The sequence below is a fragment of the Mustela erminea genome, chromosome X (assembly GCF_009829155.1).
Source record: "Mustela erminea isolate mMusErm1 chromosome X, mMusErm1.Pri, whole genome shotgun sequence".
Lineage (NCBI taxonomy): Eukaryota > Metazoa > Chordata > Mammalia > Carnivora > Mustelidae > Mustela > Mustela erminea.
The window spans coordinates 39,583,353-39,609,433 of NC_045635.1; the positions used below are offsets into that span (position 1 = coordinate 39,583,353).

The 26,081-nt window shown below is 41.5% G+C and overlaps 1 protein-coding gene and 1 long non-coding RNA gene across 2 annotated transcripts in view; one reads left to right on the forward strand and one right to left on the reverse strand.

Moving 5' to 3' along the window:
- The window catches only part of DIPK2B (divergent protein kinase domain 2B), a 33,301-nt gene extending 25,703 nt beyond the window's left edge, over positions 1–7,598 (reverse strand). The window contains exons 1-2 of the mRNA XM_032330777.1: positions 7,082–7,598; positions 349–613 (exon numbers count right to left, since the gene is read on the reverse strand). Of these exons, the coding sequence (XP_032186668.1) occupies positions 349–613; positions 7,082–7,314 (498 nt within the window). The 5' untranslated portion in view covers positions 7,315–7,598. The remainder of the gene's footprint in view (positions 1–348; positions 614–7,081) is intronic.
- LOC116582923 overlaps positions 4,394–26,081 on the forward strand; it is a 59,349-nt gene continuing 37,661 nt past the window's right edge. Inside the window, exon 1 of the long non-coding RNA XR_004282559.1 lies at positions 4,394–4,526. This is a non-coding gene — a long non-coding RNA (uncharacterized LOC116582923). The remainder of the gene's footprint in view (positions 4,527–26,081) is intronic.

Below are 26,081 nucleotides of genomic sequence, written 5' to 3' on the forward strand. Positions count from 1 at the left end.
GGTGGCTCAGCGGGTTAAAGCCTCTGCCTTCAGCCCAGGTCATGATCCCAGGGTCCTGGGATCGAGCCCCGCATCAGGCTCTCTGTTCAGTGCAGAGCCTGATTCTCTCTCTCTTTCTCTCTCTGCCTGCCTCTCTGCCCACTTGTGTTCTCCGTCAAATAAATAAATAAAATCTTAAAAAAAAAAAAAGCTGTCTAGTTACCGTCTTGTCACAAGCCACTCTGCTTTTTGACATGGTTTGGTCCCACTTCAGACGGGCCGTGACTCCTATTCCCCACACGGAACTGAGAATAGATGTCTCCCTCTGCCTTGCCCCTTTGTCTTCCACCCCACTACCAGCACACTCACCTGCACCAGATCCGGTGTGAGACGCTTGGCCTGCAGCCATTTCTGGAACCTCCTGGTTTTCCGCAGGATGCGCTCGATGCTGCAGGTTTCTGGGGCTGCCGCAGAGGCACAGATTCTCCTGTCCGAGATGTCACTCTGCTGTTTGCTGGCCAGCCTGGAGACCTCCACGGGGCGCCAGGTTTTGGAATCATCCGAGTAATTTGCAGGGTAAGAAGGCAGGTAGTCAGGAGGCAGTCCAAGGGGGGAGGCCAGCCAGCTGTCAAACCTGGAAGAAGGGCCCTTTTATTTTATTTATTTTTTCTTTTAATATATATATATTTTTAAAGATGTAAAAAATTTATTTATTTGACAGAAAGAGAGAGCATGCACACAAGCAGGGGGAGCTTACAGAGGCTTACAGAGCTTAAGGACCTCGCTCAAGTTCAGACAATACATTGCCGAGCAGAGGTGCAGATCCAGGGCCATCAGTCACTAGAGCCCATGATCTTTCCCCTTCCTCAACATTGGTTCTAGAAACAGCCCACCTTCTGACTAATGGCTGGGTCTTGGAACCATATGACGAGCCCTGCATTGGGCTCCCTGCTCAGCGGGGATCCCGCTTTTCCCTCTCCTTCTGCCTCTCCCCAGCTCATGCTCTCTCCCTCAAATAAATACATAAAATCTTAAAAAAAAATAAAAATAAAAAATAAAAAAAGATGAAACATTATAAATCAGCAGTGAGTCAATTTTACCGGCTTTCTCAGGACAACCATTGGGAATGATCCTCCCCTCTAAGAGGATAAAGAGGATAAAGAAGGGCAGAGGGTCCCGAGGCAGGCCTATCTGCTTGTTTCCTATAGCTGCTCTTGTTCCTGGGGGTTTAACCCCTTGAAAGGCCTGTGACCGAGGATTTATGATAGGTAGCTCTCTTAGACATCGATTGTCACAACACGCATGTATGAAACACTTAGGCATGCCAGTCACTGTGCTAAATGCTTCATGTGTAATTATTCAGTTAAACCTGGCAGTGAACCTGTGAAGTCATTAGTATTCTTAATCATACAGATGAGGAAACTGAGGCACAGAGAAGTGATTTGTCCAAAGTCATACAACCAGAAATTGGAGGAAGCGGCATTCAAGACTCCAGAACTCACAATCTCAAGTGCTTTGCCATGGCCTAGTCCCCTGTCGTCCTTTCTATGACTTCGTTTGTGGGAACAGATTGGTAGGTAACATTATTAGGGGTCGTAGCTAGGAGTATCATAGTTTCCAGAGCTGGAAGAAAGCAAAAATTTCATGTGGTCCAATCTACCCAAGCCCCTCAACATGGAGGACAGGGTGGAGGCGTGGGGCAGAGCGACAGTGCTGCAATGAGAATAAAACACTCTTTTCTCTAGCATGTTCCTCATGCTTGTATTGGGTCAAACACTAAGTTTGTAGACATGCCTTCTTAAATATTTCTTGCCTCCCTTTCTTCTTCTCCATCCCTCAGGTATGCCTAGAACTCTTAAAGCATCCAGCGTCTTCCCAAAAGCTCTCAGGACACCTGTCACACTACTTAGAGCAGTTCACAGCATTCTTTCTGGGCCCATCTCCTGCTGCTCCCCCTTGCAACCTTGTTTTTTCTCACCGGAATCAGTGATCATCCTTGGCTAAGCCATGTCATTTTGCACCTCAGTGCTTCGACTCACCTGGGCATGTGCCCATCCCTTTGTCTGAGATACTTTCTTCCATTTTCCCAGTGTCATCACTGTTTTCCCAGTGGAAACTAAACTCCTGCTACAGGGCTACAACTGGCCTTCCTTCAACTTGGTCACTCAGTGCCTAGCAGAGGGCTGGGTGTGAAGTTTGTGCCCAGTGTATTTTAGGAGGATGGATGGATGGATGGACGGATGGATGGGTGGATGGATGTGTATTTGGATGTATAGAGGGATGATTAGTGAATGGAGGGATATGAGGAGGACTAGCTGGGTGGCTGGCTGCAGAGGGATGGTTGGGTGGAAGGATGCAAGAACGGATGCTTGAATGAATGGGTTAATGAGTGGATGGGCGCATGCGTGGACGACGGAACGTGTACATGGATGTTTTTGCCATAAGCTCTGGGGCCCTGCAGCTCCTGAGACCCCGACTTAATTCCAGAAAGTGAGTTAAAGCAATCATTACTATGATCTTCTGAGATAAAAGAGACAGATGAGGGCAATGGAGAAGAGAAGGCAAAAACGAGCCTAATGATTAACTTATTTTACTGCAACCCCTCCACTACTCAGAAGCATTTAAACTTCTTTTTAGACTTTGGGAGTTGGGGGCTGGGGATGTAAGTCCAAGTGAGTACAGGAAGGAAGGGCAGGAAAAGCACCTGTCTTGGTGAGAGGCCAGGAATCCCTAGGAGTAATCTGATCAGAAATACTGCTGTTAAGTCCCCCGCCTCCACCTTTCTCCCCAACCTATGACCTGCACATAGATGAATTCTGATCCATCAGTTTCCTGGTTGATGTCGCCAGCTGGCACGATTGATTAGGAATTCACAGATAGGTATGTTTTCAGCAGGAAGACTATGTCAATCAGGTTTACTCTTTTTTTCTGGCTTTCCTTAACTTTTTTTCATTCAGGACTTGAAAGTCGACAAGGAACGCATGGGGAAACTGGTACCCAAAACATGGAAATGTTCAAAGGTCAACGGTTGGGTATGGGAAGCAACAAATTTATCATTAGCATTTTTGCCAAAGAGAAGATAAGGGTTAGAAGGAAAGATGTGTTCATCTGAGAGTTTGGCTGGGCCTTTTCCTAATGTTATCATCATAGTCATTTGTTAAAGTGGGAAAATATTTGGAGATGAACAAGGGAACACTCTTAGAAAGAGAGGTAAAGATATGAACTTACAGACAATTTAGCAAACAAGGAATAGAAATGGCCCATACTATATGTTGGCTAATTGAATTTAAATTAAAAAAATTAATTAATTTAAAGAAATGAATTCTACAAGCCCACCCCTTAAAAGAAATGACCAGTAAACCTGAAGAAAAAGGCTCAACTCAGAAGACATACAAACTAAGAATAACAGTAATATTAAATATTTGTGAGCATGCAAGAAGTGAGCTCTATAGGTAGAAGTCTCCATTTGGAGATATATACATATATAAAGTCTCCTAAAAATGCACTTTTTTTGGTGACCCAGAATTTTCCACTTTTGAGAATCTGTCATAGGAATTTATGATTGATGTGCACAAAAATTTAGCAATAAGGATGTTCTACATAACACTGTTTATAATACTGAAAAGAAAAAAAAAACCTAACTGTCTCACAGCAGTGGATTAGTTAAATTATGGTTGACTGATGTGATTGAATACCACAAAGCCATTGAAAATCATATTGTGGGGCGCCTGGGTGGCTCAGTGGGTTAAGCCACTGCCTTCGGCTCAGGTCATGATCTCAGGGTCCTGGGATCGAGTTCCGCATCGGGCTCCCTGCTCAGCAGAGAGCCTGCTTCCCTCTCTCTCTCTGTGCCTGCCTCTCTGCCTACTTGTGATCTCTCTCTGTCAAATAAATAAATAAAATCTTAAAAAAAAAATCATATTGTGGTTGTATCATTTGCAACTATCTTCTCCCATTTGGTGGGTTGTTTTTTTGTTTTGTCTTGTTGCTGGTTTCCTTTGCTGTGCAAAGGTTTTTTGTTTTGGTGCAGTCCCAAGAGTTTAATTTTACTTTTGTTTTCCTTGCCAAAGGAGACAATCTAGAAAAATGCCTCTATGGCTGACGTTGAAGAATAGTTAGTAATGTGGAAACGTGTTCCTGATATACTGTTAAGTTAAAGTTTATAGAAAAGTGTACATAGGATGATCACATTTTTGCTGAAAAAAAAATTTAAATCCATACTTAGAAAAAAGGGGCAAGGATATATAATGAAGGAGGAATTATACATGATTTTCATTTTGTGCTTTCTTTGATATTTCTTGAAAATTCTAAAATAAATAGCTATTACTTTTAAAATAAAGAAACAGTTGCTTCTGCTGTAAAGAACTATAAACAAGTCCACGTCCCCACAACCACTCACTGTCTCTCTCTGCAGCTGAACTTGAGGAATGGACGTTCTCAACGTGGAGAACCCTAAACCGCAACCTGCCCCACCCAGTGCTTTCCTGCCTGTCTCTGGACACATCCCTTTCGGACGCACATGGAACATAAATTCTGAGGGAGCTGAGGTAATATCCTGAACTTGAATGGAACACAAAACCATGTGGGGAAATGGGAATTCAGGGAAAATTCGGCCAATACCTGCCTGGTGAGAAAAATTTCATTTATTGCCACTTGGTGAAGAGTCAACTATACGATTCATATACTCTTATTTAGTTACCTTGGGGAGGATGTGACCCTCGGACTCTCCTGTTGACTCCCATAATGGCCCTCCCTCCTGTCAGAAAAATCTGTCCGTGTTCTCCCCACTTCCTTTCTTTGAGGAATCAGCCCCACTTCATCCATGTTCTTGTTCCTTCCCATCCCATTTCTTAGGCGGGATGGCAATCTTGTGTTCACTTTCAACATTCCCATCTTTCTGTCACACTGAGTTGGTCAACAAAATGACTTCTCTAGCTGAACCCACTGGCATCCTTCCTGCCCTGCGTTGTTCCCACTGACCTTTCTCCTGGGCTAGGAGAACTGACCCGGCTGCCCCTGCCAATGTCAACCAATCCATCCTGCATACTGCTTTCCTTTTTAAAATTATTATTATTTTTTATTTTTTTAAAAAATTATTTATTTGAGAGTGAGAGAGAGTGCATGAGCAGGGTGGCAGGGGAGAGGCAGAGGGAGAAGAAGCAGACTCCCCACTGAGCAGGAAGCCTACGGTGGTGCTCCAATCTGGGACCTTGAGATCATAACATGAATCAAAGGCGGACTCACATTGCCTTCCAGAAGATTCTTCCAAAACACAAGTCTCATCTTATCTCTACCGCACTAAACTCCTTTGCCATTACCTGCAATAGAGTTTCGCCAGTTGGAAAGTCTTTCAACTCTTCACCATTAGAGATGCCTTAAAAAAAGACCTAATGGGGGGATGCCTGGGTGGCTCAGTGGGTTAAGCCGCTGCCTTCGGCTCAGATCATGATCCCGGGGTCATGGGATCGAGTCCCGCATCTGGCTCCTTGCTCAACAGGGAACCTGCTTCTCTCGCTGCCTCTGCCTGCCTCTCTGCCTACTTGTGTGTACTCGCTTTCTCTCTCTCTCTCTGGCAAATAAATAAAATCTTTAAAAAAAATAAGACCTGGGCGCCTGGGTGGCTCAGTGGGTTAAGCCGCTGCCTTCGGCTCAGGTCATGATCTCGGGGTCCTGGGATCGAGTCCCGCATCGGGCTCTCTGCTCAGTGGGGAGCCTGCTTCCCGCTCTCTCTCTCTGCCTGCCTCTCCGACTACTTGTGATTTCTCTCTGTCAAATAAATAAATAAAATCTTAAAAAAAAAAAATAAGACCTAATGGGGAAAGTCCACATCAATACAATATCTATCATCTCGCAAAAGCTCCACATTTTTTATTGATATTTTCCATTCATTATATCTGTTTAGTAATTTAGTTGAATAATCAAATATGTCTTCGGTTAGTACAGACTGAAAATCAAATTATTGTAAATTAATGCTGTTTGTTTGGTCACCAAATCTTACATGCCTCAGATAGGTTCCTGGAGGAGGACTGAGGAGAAAAGGCCTATTACAAAAGGTCTCGAAGAGGCGGGGAACTGCTGGCCCACGGGTGAAGGTCCCAATTCCTTGGCATGGCATTCGAGGCCCCTTCCCCATCTGCCTCTTCCAATAGCCTCCTTGACCACTCCTCCACATTGGCCCGGTGCTCCAACCACTAAGTGCTTCTCTCCTCTCCCCACACCCTGGGCCATTGCTTTAGCTGGTCCTTCTACCTTAAGCTTATTTCCTAAATTTTGGCTCACCCTTTAAAGGCCTTGCTCTGAATGCTTTCCCCAGCCCCCATTTAGAATTAATATCCCCCTTCCTTAGAACTCCCGGAGGTCCTGTATATTTCAGGCCACACTTATTATTGTTATTTGTAACATGGCTCTCTCCTCCTGAGCCCCTTGAGGGCAATGACCAAGAGTTACAGCAATGCCATTGGAGCACCTACTGGGTCTTGACTGTCGTCAAGACTCATTGACTCTGTACTGACAGGCTTGAACTACAGAGTGTGATACCATCCTTCGGTGAGCTCCAAATGCATCACCATTCACTAAACTTGGGTTGTCCTCTGGATAAGAAAATTGGTTTCAAAACTTTGAAGTAAACTGCCCTGGTTTGAATCCCAGATCTGCCCCTTACTAGGTGGTGACCTTGGGCAAGTCACTTAATCTTGCTCTGGTCACTCTCTAAGTAATGAGTGCTAAACATTAACGTTCTAGGATGGTGATGTGGAAAGAATAAAAAATAAGCTTTAAAATGTCCATCACATAGTAGGCCTTCTATTAATTCTATTTCCCTCTTTTTATGAGAAATGAACTTGGTAAACTCAATGATCCTGGGCTACTCCATTCATAGAAAAGGACACTTTAAGCTCCCACTTCAAAAGAAAACTTTGGATTTAGCATTTAGGGCTAGCACTTAGCTTCATTCCTTTTCCCCCTCCTCACCCCAACTTCAACCCATCACTGCTCTGATTACATGACTTTGCTTCAGCTCCCCCCACTGAAATTGCCTCCTGGCCATCATCAAGTGAAGAGAACAGGAGTTTGCCCCTCCAAGTTATCGAACGGAGATTCTGACCTTATTTCTTCTTTAAAGAACTTCTTGCAAATTGATGTCCCGATGCAGGCATTGCATTTATCAAGACCGAGGAAAGTCCTTCCAAAACTGTAGCTGGTTCTGCTTCGGGGCACCAGAGAAGGAGAGGGAGAAGCCAGCGAGGAAAGAGAACAGCTCAGGGCTGAGACCCACAGCAGCAGCACTAGGCGGCCTGGGCAGAGGCCGACAGCCTTGGGCCCCAGCTGAGGCTCCATCTCCTGCTCCAGATTCCCGCCCGCAGCCTTCAGCTGCTCACTCAGAGCTGCGCAGGGCTAGGGCTTGGCAAAAGAGAGGGGGCTGGGTCTGGGGCGATGACCCCATCTCAGCTTCCCCAATTTCTGTTTGAGGATGCTAGGAGCTTGGGGCTAATGGGGCTGGAGAGGAGGTGAGGAAGTCCACGGAGGATGCTGATAACACCGTTTCCAGAGTTACTCTTCCTCTGTCTGGGGCGGCTGCCTCAGGCTGGGGAAGGGCTGACTGGCAGATTTAGGGAAGGACAATGGTCAGGGCTTCCCTGTGCGGTCCTTTCGACAAACACAGGATATCCTGGCTGGGCAGGAAAGGTCCATTCAGGATGTGTGTCCGACCTGGATTCCACCTGGGAGTTTCAAAGGATCTTGAAGGTCTCCACCCTCCACTGTTTCAGTTCTGGGCACATCTGTCCCTATTCTTGCACGTGCCCCCACCCCCCAATTACATCTCTCCTTGTGAATCTCTCTCTCTCTCCTACACACACACACACACACACACACACACACACACACACCCACCAGTTACATCTCTCCCTATAGATCTCTCTCTCTCTCTTTCACACACACACCCCAATCACAACTGTCCCGATGGATCACATGCATACACACAGGCGTGCGCACACACACACACACACCAATTACAACTGTCCCGATGGATCACATGCATACACACACACACACACACACACACACACACACACCAATTACATCTCTCCCTATAGATCTCTCTGTCTCTCTCTCTCTCTCTCACACACACACACACCCCAATCACAACTGTCATGATAGATCACATGCATACACACACACACACACACACACACACACACACCAATTACATCTCTCCCTATAGATCTCTCTCTCTCTCTCACACACACACACACCCCAATCACAACTGTCATGATGGATCACATGCATACACACACACACACACACACACACACACCCCAATTACATCTCTCCCTATAGATCTCTCTCTCTCTCTCACACACACACACACACACACACACACACACACACACACACAGCAATTCCCCCCCTCTGCAGTGGATACTTTGGCCCACCCCTTGACAAGCCATCCCAGCCCCACTTTGATTCTATTTAGCTGTGAAATAACTCTAGGTCAGTCTGCTGGTAATTAAATGGCACATTTAACACGGATTCCAGTGGCAAAAACATTTGGCTGCTTCAGGAATAGAAAAACTCAAGTTAGCCCATGCATGTATCAGCTCCTCTCGCAGACCTGAGCAGGGAAAGGAAGGAATCTGGTGGTCTCTGATGTGATAAGGGAGCACCGGAAAGATTCTTCCACCTGCACCCAGCTATGTCTGCCCCTTGACCCGCCATCCCCCAACCCCGTCCCCGACTGCCAGTCCCCCTTCCCTTCACCACCCTGCCTCCCTTCTCCATGCCAGCCTGACTTGGTGGCATTTACTGTCCACAATTGCCTTCCCTCTGACAGCAAGATAAGGCCCACAGCATGGAGTGGAAGGGGATGCTGATTTAGGAATGGAGAGCGCATACGAGGACCAAACCAGGGAAGGCAGGCTTGGGACAGGAGAGGAGGGACAAGGCAGATAAGAGGGGGCCGGGGATGGTCTCAGAAGAATCGGGCGGTTTGGCTAACGATTGGCAGGAAGAGCAGGTTAATGGTTGTTCTCTGATGATTAAACATGTTCTTATAATCTCACTGTCTGTCCTCCTCAGGGGAATGTTTGGTTGTGTTTAATTCTGGAGCTGGGAAAGCTCTTTATATATTCTCGATACTAGTTCTGTGTTAGATATGTGGCCTGCAAATACTTTCTCCCGGGTGGTAACTCATCCGTCTTTCATCTTCTGAACAGGGTCTTTTGCAGAATCAATGTTTTTCCTTTTATGGATCATGGTTTTAGTGTCAAGCATAAGAACTCTTCACTTAGGCCCTAGACCCCAGGGGCTTTTCTCCTATGATTTCTTATAAATGTTTTATAGTTTTATACTTTCCATTGAAATCTATGACCCAGTTTGAATTAATTTTTCTGTAGGATGTGGTTAGGTCAAGCAAGTTCATAGTTTTGCTGATGGATGTCCAATTGCTCCAGCACCATTTATTAAAAAATCTATACTTCTTCCATCAAATTGCTTTTGCACCTTTGTCAAAAATCCATTCTCTGTAATTATAGGTGGCTATGTCTGGATTCTCAATTCCGTTCCATTGACCTATGTGTCTGTTCCTCTGTCAGTGTCACACAATCTTGATTATTGTAGCTATAGACTATGTCTTGAAATTGGATAGACTGAGCCTTCCAACTTCTTTCTTTTCACAATTATTCTAGCTATTCTAGTTCACTTGCCTTTCTATATAAATTTTAGAATAATCTTGTCTATACCTACAAAAAAACCTTGCTGGAATTTTGTTAGGGGTTGCGTTAAATCTGTTTATCAGTTTGGGGAGAATTGATATCTTTATTAGATCAAGTTTTCAATTGCATAAACATGTTATGCCTCTTTATTTATTTGGATCTTCTATTTTTTTTGTCAGCATTTGGTAGTTTTCAGTATCTAAGTCCTGTACACTTAAGTATTTTATTTGTGAAGGAGCATTTGGAAATGGTGTCCTGTTTTAAATTTTGGTGTCTGTGTGTTCGTTGCAAATATGTAGAAACACAATTGAGTTTTGTATGTTGATGTTGTATCCTGTGACCTTGTTGAAATGATTTATTAGTTCTAAGAGAATTTTTTTGTAGATTCCTTGGTATTTTAAAAATTTATTTATTTATTTATTTGTCAGAGAGAGAGAGAGAGGGAGTGCACAAGTGGGGGAGCAGCAGTCAGAGGGAGAAACAGGCTCCCTTGCTGAGCAAGGAGCCCAATGCTGGACTCGATCCCTGACCATGGGATCATGACCTGACGAGAAGGCAGGCATGTAACTGACTGAGCCACTCAGACATTTTAATTCCTTGGTATTTTCTTTTTTTTAAAAAAAATTTTTAAAAACATTTTATTTATTTATTTGACAGAGAGCGATCACAAGTAGGCAGAGATGCACAACATTTGATATGTTGTATTTTTATTTGTAGTCAGTTCCATGTATTCTAAGATTTTTCCATGAGACTTCTTCTCTGACCCATGAATTATTTCAATGTCTGTTGGTTACTTTCAAAATGTTTGGACATTTTCTTGCTTTCTTCCTGTTAACTGATTTTTAATTTGATTCCACTATGGTCTGAAAACATGCTGTATGGTTTCAATTTTTTTAAAAGATTTATTTATTTATTTGAAAGAGAAAGAGAGAGAGAGTGAGCAGGGGCCGGGGAGGGGCAAAGGAAGAGGGAGAGGGTCAACCAGACTTCTTGCTAAGCAGGGAGCCCCAAGTGGGACTCGAGTCCAGGACCCTGAGATCATGACCTGAGCTGAAGTCAAATGCTTAACCCACTGATCCACCTAGGCACCCCTCATTTCAATTTTTTATTTCAAATTTGTATAGGCTTGTTTATGGTCCAAGATATAGTCTGTCTTGCTGTGTGTTTCATGAACTCTTTCCAAGAGGGTGCATTTTGCTCTTGCTGGGCAGAATGTTGTACAAATGTTGACTAGGCATTGCTGGTAGACAGTGTTGGTTCTTCTATATCTTTGCTGATTTTCTATCTGGTTGTTTTTCAGTTGTGGATTGACTTATAATTGTGGATTTTAGATTCTCTTTTAATTTTATCAGTTTTTGCTTCATATATTTTATAGCTGTCTTGTTTGGTGTACACATTTAAGATTACTATGTCTTTATGATGGATTGACCCTTTTATCACTATGGAATGTCCCTCTCTGTCCTTGGAAATTTTCCTTGCCCTCAAGTCTACTTTATATGATATTAATATAGCTGTTCCCACTTTCTTTTGATTAATGTTTGTATGGTGTATCTTTTTCCATCCTTTACTTCCAACCTAATTATATTGTTATATTTAAAATGTGTTTCTTTTTTTTTTATTTTCAGCATAACAGTATTCATTGTTTTTGCACCACACCCAGTGCTCCATGCAATCCGTGCCCTCTCTAATACCCACCGCCTGGTTCCCCCAACCTCCCACTCCCCACTCCTTCAAGCCCTTCAGAGAGTTTTTCAGAGTCCATAGACTCTCATGGTTCACCTCCCCTTCCAATTTCCCTCAACTCCCTTCTCCTCTCTAACTCCCCTTGTCCTCCATGCTATTTGTTGTGCTCCACAAATAAGTGAAACCATATGATAATTGACTCTTTCTGCTTGACTTATTTCACTCAGCATAATCTCTTCCAGTCCCGTCCATGTTGCTATGAAAGTTGGGTATTCATCCTTTCTGATGGAGGCATAATACTCAATTAAAACCACATGGAGATACCACCGTACGCCAGTTAGAATGGCCAAAATTAGCAAAGTCAGGAAACAACATGTGTTGGAGGGGATGTGGAGAAAGGGGAACCCTCCTACACTGTTGGTGGGAATGCAAGTTGGTGCAGCCACTTTGGAGAACAGTGTGGAGATTCCTCAAGAAATTAAAAATAGAGCTTCCCTATGACCCTGCCATTGCACTACTGGGTATTTACCCCAAAGATACAGATGTAGTGAAAAGAAGGGCCATCTGTACCCCAATGTTTACAGCAGCAATGGCCACAGTCGCCAAACTGTGGAAAGAACCAAAATGCCCTTCAACAGACAAATGGATAAGGAAGATGTGGTCCATAAAATATGTTTCTTGTCGACAGTATTGTTGGGTCATGTTTTGTTTATTTTTACTCCACACCACCAATCCCTGTCTTTTAATTGGTATATTTAGATCATTAACATTTAATGCAAATATTGAAAAGTTAGGGCTTAAGTATGCCATTTAATGTTACTTTTATTTGTCCTTTCTGTTATCTTTGTCCTACCACTTGAACATTTTAGAATTCCATTTGAGTTATCTATAGTGCTTTTACGTGTATCCCTTTGTATAGCTTTACTTGTGGTTGTTGCGGTATTGCATTTTACATACACCACTATCCCAGTCTAGTGGTGTCAACAGCTTACCACTTTAAGTGAAGTGTAGAAACCTTAACTCCCCTACTTATAATGCAATTGTCTTAAATATTCCTGCTATTTACATTTAGAACCACACTAGACAGTGTTACAATTTTTGCTTAAAAAAATCAAGTGTTGGGACGCCTGGGTGGCTCAGTTGGTTAAGCAGCTGCCTTCGGCTCAGGTCATGATCCCAGCATCCTGGGATCGAGTCCCACATCGGGCTCCTTGCTTGGCAGGGAGCATGCTTCTCCCTTTGCCTCTGCCTGCCATTCTGTCTGCCTGTGCACGCTCTCTCTCCCTCTCTCTCTCTGACAAATAAATAAAATCTTAAAAAAAAATCGAGTGTTAATTTTAGTCAACTCAAGAGGAAAAGGAAAGTATATTGTATTCACCCATATTGTTACTCTTTCCATTGCTCTTTCTTCCTTCTTGATGATACAAGATTTCTTCTTCTGTCATTTCCTTTCTGCTTAGAGAATTTCTTTCAGTTATTCTTTTAGAGTAAGTCTGCTATTGACAAATTCTCTTTGTTTTCCTTCATCTGAAAATGTTTTATTTGCCCTCTTTTCTTGAAGGATATTTTCTGTGGATTTAGAATTCTGAGCTGATGATTCTTTTCCTTTAAAATTTCAAAAATGTTCCATTTCCTTTTGGCTCATATGGTTTCTAATAGAGAAATCCACTTTCACTCATTGTTCTTTGCCTATAGGTTAGTCTCTTGACTGCTTTCAGTATTTTTTCTTTGTGTTTAGTTTTGAGAACTTTTGTCTACTAGAGTGGATTTCTTTGAATTTATTCTGTTCATAATTCACTCAACTTCCTGAATGTGTATATTTATGTCTTTGGTTAAATTTCAAAACTTTTCAACCATTATTTATTCAAATACTTTTTCAATCCCTCCTTCTTTCTATTCTCCTACTGAAAATCTGATGACATGTATGTCATACCTTTTGTTGTATTTCCATAGGTCATTGAGGCCATGATTCTTATTTTTTTTTTCAAGCATATTTTCCTTCTTGTCAGATTGGGTGATTTTTATTGATATATCTTCAAGGTTACCAATTATTTTCTTGTTCCCTCCATTACATTAAGTCTTAATTTCAGTTGTATTTTTTAGTTCTAAAATTCCATTTTGTTCCTTGTATCTTCTTTCTATTTCTTTACTCAGTTTTTCCATTTTTTGAATTTGTGTCAGATGTCTTAGTAATGATCACCAAAGTATTTTTACAATGGCTCCTTTAAAATCTTTGTTAGATAATTTCAACATCTATGTAATATTGCTGTTGGCATCTACTGATTGTCTTTTTTCATTCAAGTTGAGCTTTTCCTAATTTTTGGTACGATGAGTGATTTTCAGTTGAAATCTGGACATTTTTGATATTATGTTATGAAATTCAAGATCTTATTTAAGTGTTATGTTTTAGCTGACTTCTTGAAATACCACTGGAAAGGGACTAGCAGGGAGAGAGCCACCTCATTACTTCCAGAGGGAAGTTCAGGCTCCCACTCAGCTATTGTTGACACCTGGAAAGGAGGGTCTTTTTTTTTTTTTTAAAGATTTTTTTATTTATTTACTTGACAGACAGAGATCACAAGTAGGCAGAGAGGCAGGCAGAAAGAGAGAGAGAGGAGGAAGCAGTCTCCTCGCTGAGCAGAGATCCCGATGCGGGGCTTGGTCCCAGGATCCTGAGATCATGACCTGAGCCGAAGGCAGAGGCTTTAACCCACTGAGCCACCCAGATGCCCCAAAGGAGGGTCTTTTTACTTCTGAGGGGCTATGGGTACTCCTGACCTCCACTAAGCCTCTGCTGATTTCACTCTAGCTGGGATATCACGGGTGCCCCATTATTACTCCCCACTGTGGTCTCTAGTGATATTGCAGGGCGATGATGGCCTTGTTACCTCTGGATGGTGGTAAAAGTTCTGACTCATTACTAGGCCCTCTGATACAGCCCTGTCAAGGAGACAAAGTGGGTACTTCATTACCACAGAGTGGGGATTGAAGTCCATATTTCCCACATGGTCTCCACTGATGCTTGGAAGAGAGTGGGTATGCCTTGTTACTGCCTGGTGGACATGGAAGTTTTGGCTCCCCACTTGGCTTTCTCTGAATCACCCCAATGGAGAAGGGAAATTAGGGTGCCTCGTTATAGACTGGTGAGGGTGAAGATGTAGATTCTCCTCTTGGCCTTGCTCGTGGAGGTAAGGTTACAGTTTTTTTCTGTCTTTCTAGGCTGCCCTTTCCTAGTCCTTTGGCTAGAGAGATATGGTTTTTGTTGGGCTTTTAAAAAAAATCTCTGTAAGTTGGCCTTTCCAGGTTGCTGGCTTCTTTAGTACCAAGTTTTGAATATATGAGGCAATAAGAAAACATGGGGAGCTCACAACCATGTCATTCCTCAATTCTCAACTTCCTTGGCTCATGGGTCTTCTTTCCATTTGTCAGTGTCTTCTTATGTTTGATTTACTTATGATGTCTAGAGTTTTAAGTTATACTTAGTAGGAGTGATAGGGAAATGCACTTCTCTACTGCTTTCTGGAAATGGAAGTTCCTTACAGTCTTTTATAGCCTAAACTCAGTAGGGATGTTCCATCAGTGTTGTATTGTATCTGTTAGAAACAAGTCACTAGGTACAGCCCACACATAAAAGGAGAGGATTATTTAAGGGCATGGATGCCAGGAGATGGGAATCACTGGGGGCCATTTGAGAAGGATGCCTACCACAGAAGAGCTAATCAAATTATGACCTCCAGACCAGGAGCAGTGACATGACCAAAAAATTTTTAGAAATGCAAATTCTCTGGTTCAAACCCAGACCCACTGAATCAGAAACTCTGAGAGTGGGGGCTAGCACTCTGTATTTTAACAAGCTCTGCAGGAGATTCTGATGTATTTTATTTTTAATTTTTTAAAAGATTTTATTTATTTATTTGACAGAGAGAGGTCACAAGTAGGCAGAGAGGCAAGCAGAGGGGGTGGGGAGGCAGGCTCCCTGCTGTGCAGAGAGCCTGATGTGGAGCTTGATCCAAGAACCCTGAGATCATGACCTGAGCTGAAGGCAGATGCTCAACCCACTGGGCCACCCAGACACCCCAATTCTGATGTATTTTAAAGTTTGAGAACCATTTCTCTAAGTTATTTACTAAGCTTTTTCATTAGCTTCTGCTTGATCACTTTAGGTAAGAGGGCGCCACCTATCTATCCTGCAAAACAACCCATTTTATTTTTCAGCTCCTAGTATTTTATTACATAAATAATCCATATTCATTGTGGTAAAATTAGATAATAGAAATAACCAAAAGAAAAAAATCTGCCTTATCTCTACCAAAAGATAAGCACTGCCAAACTTTTGCTATATATTAATAGTCCAGGTTTTAAAGATACATATATTCACAAAAAAGACATACATCCATACATACAAATCTACAACCTGATTTTTTGAAACCTAACCAATTCTATTTTTGAATGATTCTAACAGAATGTATGCCCTTGTGTTGAGCTCAAATTTGCCTTTTTGTAATTTGCAATTTAATTCAGTTTTGCCTCTTGAACTACAACTGACAAGTCCGTTTGTTCTGCCACATAAGCTTTCAAATATGGGTAGCAAGTTACCATGTAACTCCTATAAAGCTAAATATATCCCATTCTTTGAACATGTTCTCTTATCATAATGCTCCTAGAACATTTGCCATACTGTGGTGTACCCTCTGACAATATTCTTGTTCAGTGGCTCTCAAAGTGTGGCCCTAAAACAAGCTTTATCTGGGAACTTACTAGAAATGCACATTCTTGGGCCTCACCCCAGACCTACTGAGCAGAAACTCTGTGGTAGGGCCTGTAATCTATGCTTTAACAGGTCTTCTGGGTGATTCTGATGCATGCTGAGAACTAATGATATACTCAATTGATTTCCATATTAAGGAGTAGATATGGTCTGGATTTAATTCATGCTGGGCATAATATATTTCATTCATGCTGGGCATGATCGATCTATCTATCTATCTATCTATCTATCTATATCAAAGATTATATTTTCTTTTTTGGCAGCTGCATTTAGTCCTTTTGGCTCATATAAACTTTCTTTCTTTTTTTTTTTTAGATTTTATTTATTTATTTGACACAGAGAGAGATCACAAGTAGGCAGAGAGTCAGGAAGAGAGAGGGGGAAGCAGGCTCCCTGCTGAGCAGAGAGCCCGATGCAAGGCTCGATCCTAGGACCCTGAGATCATGACCTGAGCTGAAGGCAGCGGCTTAATCCACTGAGCCACCCAGGTGCCCCTAAACTTCCAGCAAACTAAAATACTCAGTTATTTTCATATGAAATGTTTTGTCAGGTGCCCTTAGTCTACACTAGCATATGGATTAAAAAAAAAAAAAGCTTTAACTCGGGCTCTTGATAGTTTTATTGGTTTAATTGCATCTTGAGTTTTTCCTCCCCAGCTTTATTGAGATATAATTGATATATAGCACTGCATAAATTTAAGGTGGACAGTCTTAATTCTCCTTTTGATTCCTTCTTGGACCCATTTATTTTCCAGAAATGTGTTGTTTAGTTTCTACATGCTTGTACATTTTCCAGCTCTCCTTTTGTTGTTGATTTATAGTTTTACACCATGTGGTTAAAGAAGGTATGTAGTATGATTTCAACCTTCTTAAATTTGCCAAGACTTGATTTGTGTCCTATTATGTGATTTATCTTAGAGAATGTTCTATGTGTAATTGAGAAAAATGTGCATTCAGCTGCTGTTGAATGGAATGTTCTATAAATGTCTGTTAGGTCCATTTGGTCTGATGTATGGTTCAAGTCCAACATTTTCCTGTTGATTTTCTGTCTGTATAATCTAGCCATTGTTGAAGGTCCCCTAAAATTATTGTATTTTTGTCTATTTCTCCCTTTAGATTTGTTAGTATTTGCTTAATATATTTAGGTACTCTGATATTGGGTGTATATATAGTTATGATCCTTATACATTCTTGATGAATCAATCTCTCTATCATTATATAATGACCTTTTTAGTTTTGTTACCATTTTCAACTTACAGTCTTTTGTCTGATGTAGGTATAGCTACCTTATTGTCTGTTGTTCTCATACATGGAATTTCTTTTTCCACCCTTTCACTTTGTACCTGTGTGTGTCCTTAAAGCTAAAGAGTCTCCTGTTGGCATCACATGGTTTATTCTTGTTGCTTCTTTTCCCCATCCAGCCATTCTATTTCTTTCATTTGGAGAATTTAATCCCTTCATATGTGGAGTAATTATTTATAGGTTAGGAGTTACTAGTGCTGTTTTATTCATGGTTTTTGGATGCTTTGAAGTTTCCTTGTTCCTTTCCTCCCTTCTTGCTGCCATCCTTTGTGAATTTATGATTTTCCATGGTATGCTTTGATTCTCTTCTGTTTATCTCTTGTGAATCTACTGTATGTAGGTTTTTGCTTTGTGGTTATCATGAGACTTGCATAAAGCATCTTATTGGTATAATAGTGTATTTTATACCAATAACAATTTAACTTTGATTATATTCAAAAACTACTATTTCACTTCCTCCTTTTATGTTTTTTAGAAGACTTATTTATTTGAGAAAGAGAGTAGGGGAGGGGCGGAGGGAGAGGGAAAGAGAATCCTCAAGTAGATTCCCTGTGGAGTGGAGAGCCCTACAGAGGGCTTGATCTCGAGACCTAAGATCACAACCTGAGCCAAAGTCAAGAGTCTGGCACTTAACTGACTGAGCCACTTCTTTTATATTTTTGATGTCATAATTTATCTTGTTTTATGTTATATATCCATTAACAATTATTATGGCTTTATTTATTTATTTATTTATTTATTTATTTATTTATTTATTTAAAATTTTAGCCTGGTCTATCCCTACATGACCCTGAATCAGGGACTGATCCAAAGGAGTCTGGATGTTGAGTCCCACAGCACTCACATGCACAACTTACTCTTACCCTCAGGCATCAAGCCCTCCCAGCCTGCTGAACAGGGCCTGTCCTCACCCACCAAGCTATAATCTTGAGGCCAACAAATTTCAGCATGCTCTCACTGGCCGGAAAGCCTGAATTATTGTCACCATGAGACCCCACACAGTCCTGAGGTCCTGGGGGCCACTTTGTCTTAGCTACAGTTATTTTTAGTACTCTGTCCTTCAACTTTTATACTCAAGTTAAGTGGCTAATATACCACCATTATTATAGCCTTAGAGGATTCTGAATTTGACTGCATACTTACCTTTACCAGTGTTCGTATATTTTCATGGCTGCAAAACCCACTAATAACTTTTTGGAAGTATTCTTTTAGGTTATAGGTTGATTTTCACTTTCTGGTTTAAAAATTCTTTTACTTTGGTTTTTCAAAATTTAATTATATGTCTTACAGAGGATTTCTTTGAGTTTGGTGACATATGAGCTTCATTAACTTCCCAGATTTGGAGAGTTCTTGGCCATTTTTCTTTAAATAAGTTTTTTGCCTCCGCTCCCTTACTTCTTCTCTGGAACTGCAATCATTTGCAAATTGCTTCTTTTGATGGTATCCCCATAGATCCGTTTTTCATTCTTTTTTCTTTGTTCTTCTCTGACTGGATACTTTCAAGATTCCTGTCATCGTCTTCTTCTCCTTCTTTTTTAGATTAATTTATTTGAGAGAGAGAGAGAGAGAAAGAGAGAGAATGGGAGGAGGGGCATAAGAAGAGGGAGAGCAAGAATCTCAAGCAGACTCCTTACTGAGCACAGAGCCCAATGTAGGGCTTGATCCCACAACACTGAGATCATGACCTGAGTTGAAATCAAGAGTCAGATGCTTAACCGACTGAGCCACCAGGGGCCCCTCAAAGTTTCTGTCTTCTAAGATATTTTCCTTCTGCTTGATTCACTCTGTTGTTGATACTCTCTAATGCATTCCCTCCACTTCATTTATTATGTTCTTCAGTTCTAGAATTTTTTAAATGATTTTTACCACTTTGTTAAACTTCTTGTTTTGTTCACGTATTGTTTTTCTTATTTGTTTGAGTTATCATTTTGTGTTTTCTTGTACCTTAGTGAGTTTCTTTAACACAGTTATTTGGAATTCTTTTCTGGGTAAATCACAGATCTGCACCTCTTTGGGATGAGTTACTGGAAGATTTTGTGATCCTTGTTGTGTCATGCTTCCTTGATCTTTGATGTTCCCTGAAGTTTCGCAATCCTGTCTTCACATTTGGAGTAGCAGCCATCTTCTCCAGTCTTTACTAACTGCTTTTGGGAGAGAAATACCTTCTGTCAGTCTTGCTAGGTATTCTGAAGGGTCTGTGGATACACCTTCTTCACACTCCTTGCGCCCTCTTGTGGCAGAATTCTTAAATAGGGCATGTCTCTTCTCCATCTTGCAGAGCACCAAAGAGAGTGCCCACAGCCTCTCAAAGGTAGTACTAAAGCTCAAGTTTGTGGTCTCTTCCTGGCCCACAGATCTCGGTCAGTTTTCTACATGTGCTCACTAATCACCTGACAAACCTTGTTCTTGTCACCCTGAGGAGCATATATAGGCAGCCTGCCACAGGGTGGAGGTGTGTGGGAGTTAAGTTCAAAGAATATTGATGGTGCCATGGCCAGTTGGAAAGAGTTGAGGTTGAGGTGTCCCTAGTGGCTCATAGGCAGCCTTCTTGATGGAGTCCACCATGCAGTTAGTAAGATCCGCATCCTTTTAATACTGTCCAAGAGTCCTATCTGTTGCTTTTCCAGTCTCTTCCCACCCCTCAATAATACAGCTCACTATTTAGTACTCTGGATGGGGTAAGGGTGGGAAGAGTCTCTTGGGCAGTGTCTCACACCAATTGCTGGGCAATCTGGATGCTCGATCACATGCTCTTATTCTCCCCTGTGGGGAAAAATCGTGGGCTGAGATCTTTATTGGCCCTTGCTGTGTTGCCTCAGAAGAAGGATGATGCAGGTAAAGTCATACTGTACCTCTTACTCTCTTCAGTTCATCCAAACTTATATTTTTTGCTCCAAAAGTATGCTGGACTTTCTCAGCTGGAAACCCAGAGTTCCACAAAGGCTCTGTCATCTGTGAGTGATTGTCTAAGATGGTGTTTTCTAGGTGATCTTGGAACGTGGCCAAGAGGGCCCGGAGATAGTCCACAAGTCAGTGAAGGGTCCACAACCAGGACTGAGGTCTGTATGCCTCTTGCTAATTCTATGGGTGGGTGACACTTCTCCTGAGTCTGTTGGTGTATGGTGCTGGAATCCATAGGTCCCAGAGAGGCACTTTTGTCTGTATGTGGATACCACCAAATATTTGTTGAAGAGGAGGACATGAACAAGAAACTTCCTGTTCAGGCATGGTGCTTATGTCACTCACTATATCTTGGGGTTGGCTTTAGTTTCAGTCTTAGAGATATTTTGGACTTGAGGGTTTGTTGTTACCAATTTCCATCATCAGCAGTATTTGCAAGTATGTGTTTATCCACTGTGTTAATAAAAAAAAGTATAGAAACTCTGAAAAGAGTACAGGACTAATAACAGAACCCTGGTCAAAGTGTTGGAAATGGTGTTCCAGGTTCAATGTGATTTAGCAAAATATTTATGGTACTTTGGCTATTAGATTAGAGCACAACCTTTGGAGTTAACAGGCACAAGAGACATCTTAAGGCAGACTTATAGATTACACACACACACACACACACACACACACAGTTTAAACTTAACTTTAACATTTTCTCCTGTTATTAAATATTCTTCTATGAGACCTTTTTTAAGTATTGCATTCCATTATATAGATGTAGCACAATTTTGTTAACAAAGCCCTTATTTTTGACAGTTTGGATGCTGATGGATAAGATTTTGACAGCTGAAAATCCTAAAAATGATGAAAAACAATTTTTTTCTCATTTCCAAAATGCCATGAGTTGTAAAAGCCAACATCAATTTAAATAGCAGATTTTAAAGGAAAAATTATAAGAAACACTACATCAAGAATTCATTACAAAGTGATCTAAATTATCCTTGTAATTTTTAATATATGCTACTTTTCTTTTTAGAAACATTACCAAATTCTGAATGTGTTTTTCACATTCAGAGTCTGAAGATTTTCCTGAATTGCTCTTCTCCTCCCACATTCCAAGTGATCTGCTACTTTTCATAATGTTCTTATAATACTTGGTCTCTTTGGCATCTTTAATCTCATGGCATGGCAAGTATAGGAGGTAAGATTTTCAGACTGTACATTTAGATGTGTAAGACATATAACTTTGCAGTTTATGACTTAACTTGATTTCTACTTTGAACTCTCCATCTTGGATTGGTGGGAAATCTTAGCACGATTATTTCTTGAGTTCTTTTCTCTTCTGGAATTTCACTCTCAGAAATTTATTCAACATGCAGCCACTAGATGGGAATATTTGGTGCCAGTGTTTCCTTTCCATGTGGTCTGTCATGTCTAGTTCCCCTTGCTTCTCAACGCCTTCAAGCTCCACTTGGGACACAAGTGGACCACAAGCCTGCCCACCACGTACCTTTACATGAACCTCGAGTGCCATTTCCTTTTTGTTCCCTTTTCCTGGGTTCCTACTACTACCAAGAGGTGGAACCTAGATCCCTTCTTTCTTAGGCCTTGTTTATTTTCTAACCTGCCACATTATCCTCTGGAGGAAATAAGAAATGGATGAATTCTTGGCTTGAATGGGGGGAGGTGTGGGGCAGAAAGAGGAAAATACAGGAGTAACAAAGCACACGTTACTGTCTCCATTTTTTTTTTTTTTTTTTGTGTCACACGAAATATAGCAGATTTGGTCTCCATGTACTATTTGGTTGGAAACTTATTTTCATTTTTTCCCCCTAATTGAGTTATTTGTCACTAGAAGTTAAACAGCTTCTCTTAAAACTCAACCAGACCCCAAGACAGATAGATTTTTCAGAACCTGGCAGCTGTTCCTCATGATGTATGCTCCAACAGGGTAGAGATTTTTATCTGTTTTGCCTCAAGCATCCAGAGCAGTTTCTAGCATAAGCTGCCTCATTTGAGTAAAACTTAGGTATCCAAAGTTAATGTACAGTTGCAATGACAATTAGATGAATTGATCTCTTCTACATGTTGCGAAATTCTCAGTCATCCTTTTGTAACTTCTTTTTCAGTTCTGAGGCTGACAGTTTCTTCTCATCTTGAATATAAGGTGCTTCTTAATTTCAGAAACATTGGACGATTTTAAAAGTGCATAGCTCAGCATTGAAGAAATCTGCAAGGCAGCTGACAACCAGGAAGAGGCACAGTAAGGGCGTACTTTGATTTGTCTGATCTTAGGCGTGGAACACTTGGGCCAGTGGTAGGAGGAGAGACATAGATGAAGGAGCCTTGGCTAGCAGGTGAATGGTTTGGAGTGCAGGAAAGGTCAACGCAGGTGGCATGGGATGGACTGATAGATGGGAAACACTTAGACGGCCACGACATGGGGTTGGTTTGAAGAGATGGTGCCCAGGGGAACATGGCAGTAGGTATGGAAACAAAAGGATGAATGTAAGAGATAGTAAGAAGCATAATCTGCCTGACTTAGAACTTAGTCTGTAAAAAGAATGAGGGAGCAACAAGAATCCATGGAGACTCAGAACTTTCAAATCTGGATGTCTAGGAAAACAGAATACTATTGGCAGAACCTGGGAGTGAGGAGGAGGAGTTACTGTGGAAAGAAGACAAAGATCCTGGTTTTGGACTTTTGAATTTAAAATATTAGTTGCTAACATAGGTCTTACTAATTGATCTCTGTGGATATGACTGCTTTAAAATATCAGAATTTGCTCAGAATAAACTCTTGCCTGTACATCTATGTCAATGATAAGGCTATAAGAATGACTTTGATAAATATCTTACTGCAATCAAATTATGCTCTATTATCAGCGTTCTGCTGGTGGGCCAAACTTGTAATGCTAAAAATAGGACGTGAGATGAGCTATCATGGCATTTTCTTGGCGAACTCCTATTAGCCCCCAGTGATCTCCATTGCCTCATTCTATAGCCCAGTCTAGACTTTGCAGAGGCCACTTTTATGGACCCAGCATGCTTCCAGTGTTCTACTCTGCTGGAGAGGCCACCTTTAAAAATGCACAGTGTCTGAATATCTTCAGTCTCCTGGCAGCTCCACGATTCAAGGGGCTGCTCCATATGTGGCTCAACCATTAGAAGCACAGTTAGCTGATATTTCCAAATGTGTGCATTTCAGGGTCCATCTCAGGATCCATCTCTTGAGCTGAGGCCACGCACTTCCTGGGTGGCCCCAGCCAACAGCTGGAGCCAATGGTGGAGGCAGTAAGATCTGGCCATCTCTTCCCATTGAAGGTTACCTTTCATGAGGAATCTTCATTCCAGAGCTCCCTGTTGTGTTGGCTGAGGCTTTGTCAGTTCTGCATCAAGGTTTGAGGCTCTCCCTGCCCCAACTCCTTCCTCTCCCCTTACCTTTCCCAAACATCTCCTGCCAATACATCTCTTGCACTCTTAGCTGCACCTCTGAGTCTGCCTCCTGGAGGACCCACTGACAGAAATGTAATTTCTCTATGCTCTCCTGACATTGGTCCTGGGATTTAATGTCTAAGTTTTGGGGACAAGAGGGCCAGAAATAATTTATTTAACATGAAGTCCCAAGGAAAAGATCTCCAAATTCCTTCAGGTCGCTTGAGCTTTGGTTCTTTCTCAACAATATTAGCCCTACTCTTTAGTATTTGAAAATAGTTCCCCTTGATATGAAAGATAGCATTCCCATAAGGTTGAGTTTTCTATCTGTCAACATTATCTTCCCTAAGGGAAGATTCTCTTGTGGTTCTTATTTAGATAAGCATGGTTAAAAAATTGCCCCTGAGCATATTTATATCCCTAGTTCTCCACTTTTTAATTTTCCTAACCAGGACTTCAAAATCACTAATAATACTTTATGCTATAGAGATGTCTGTAGTTTTATAAAGCATGTTCACATTTATTCTTCCACTAAATTCTTATAACAAACTAGTGAAGTAGTTGCAAAGTTGTTCTTCTTCATCATCATCATCATCATTTTGTAGATGGAGGAATTGGGGTGTAGAGGTATTTAATGGGCAACCAGTCACCCAGCCAGTACTACCAGACCTGAGGCTTGAACTCAGCTCTTCTGAAGCCTAAGACAGGGCAGCCTCTCCTCTACCACACAACCTCTCAAGATGAGGTTTGAGTTTGTACTGATGGTTTCAGGGAGTCTAAATTTTATCCCCAGATGCGCATCAGTGGTGTTGGGTTCTCAGAAGGTTTCCACATGTTTTGGCAACACATACATAGCAGGATGGTGTACTTCTGAGTTGGCCATGTGGTACTAGCCTGTGTCCTCTCCACTCTACACAGTAGGAACTGCTGCATGAACTACTGATGCCTGGGAAGATCTGTATGTTGGCACCAAGTGTTGACAATTTCATATGTCCAGGACTCACCTGGGGAGAGGTTGCCGGCAGCCAGGCTTCTTGGTACCTTTTCTCTTCCCTCTTAATTCTGTTATTTATCTCCTCATGTTGCTGGTTTGGGTTTCTTTCTGCTTTCTTATTCTGGCTTCCTTTTTGGATTTTTTTCCCCCATCCTACAAAAACCCTCTACTTCCTCTCCGGTAAGTTACCTCATAGGAGATGTTCTTCAAACCCTGTCACCTCTTCTGAAGCTAGGAGACCAGTTTGCACCTGCCTCATTCCCAATGGTGAGTGACTTAGGCAGGAAGGCAAACCCGGATATGCTCATCAGGCTCAGGAAAGTCTTTTCACAGTGCCCATAACCCTTGTGTAGCAAGAGAAATGGTCACCTTTTATGGCTTCCTTGACAACTCTGTCCAAACAGCTCACGAAGTTGCCTTTTTGGAACATAGGTTGCTGCAGAGTCCTGGCCACCTTCTGCCCCAAGATACGTCCTTTGATGCTGGACATGTGGTCCTTTTCCTGAGAGAAAGAAAGAGAAGAAAGAACACCTGAAAATCCCTATGTTATTTTTTTCAAATATGATCATTAAAAAAACAAACACATTTTCTTTCACTTATTTATTTGTTTTTTAGAGAGAGAGAATAAGAGAAGTGAGAAGGGCAGAGGGGGGGAGAGAATCACAAAAAGGCTCCACACCCAGGGCTGAGCCCAACATGGAGCTTGACCTCACGACTCAGAGATCATGATCTGAGCCAAAATCAAGAGTCTGACGCCTAACTGACTGAGCCACCCAGATGCATCGCAATGCATCTTCTCAATAGAAAACTTGAAAGATGAAATAGAATAAAGTAAATGTTAACAGTTCTGAGTATTAACATTAATATTTTTCAGTTCATTGATACCATACTTGTTTTTTCACTTAAAATCCACTGAAATAATTTTCTGTGTCATTAAACAATTTTCTTAAAGGAAGATTTTCCATGAATATATAGTATGTGCCGTAATTTATTGAACCAATCCCTATTACTAAGATATCTGCTAAAAATTATCCATGATTTAATTTCTCAAGTGGCAAGGTTTCAAAACAAAACATTTTATTTTGGTTCTTGAGAGCTTTGGGAAGATATATCAGATAGGATTATCTTTAACTGCAAGTGACAGAATATTCCTACTGAAATTTGTCTAAATATTACAAAATCTATTATCTCATGTAAGAATTCCAGAAATTCAGTGGGCTCTGGCTGCTCAAATATATCATCAAGGAGACAGGATCTTGCCATCTCTCCACTTTGCATATTAGGTGAGTCAGTTTTCCCTTCAGGCTGGCTTACTGGTCCTA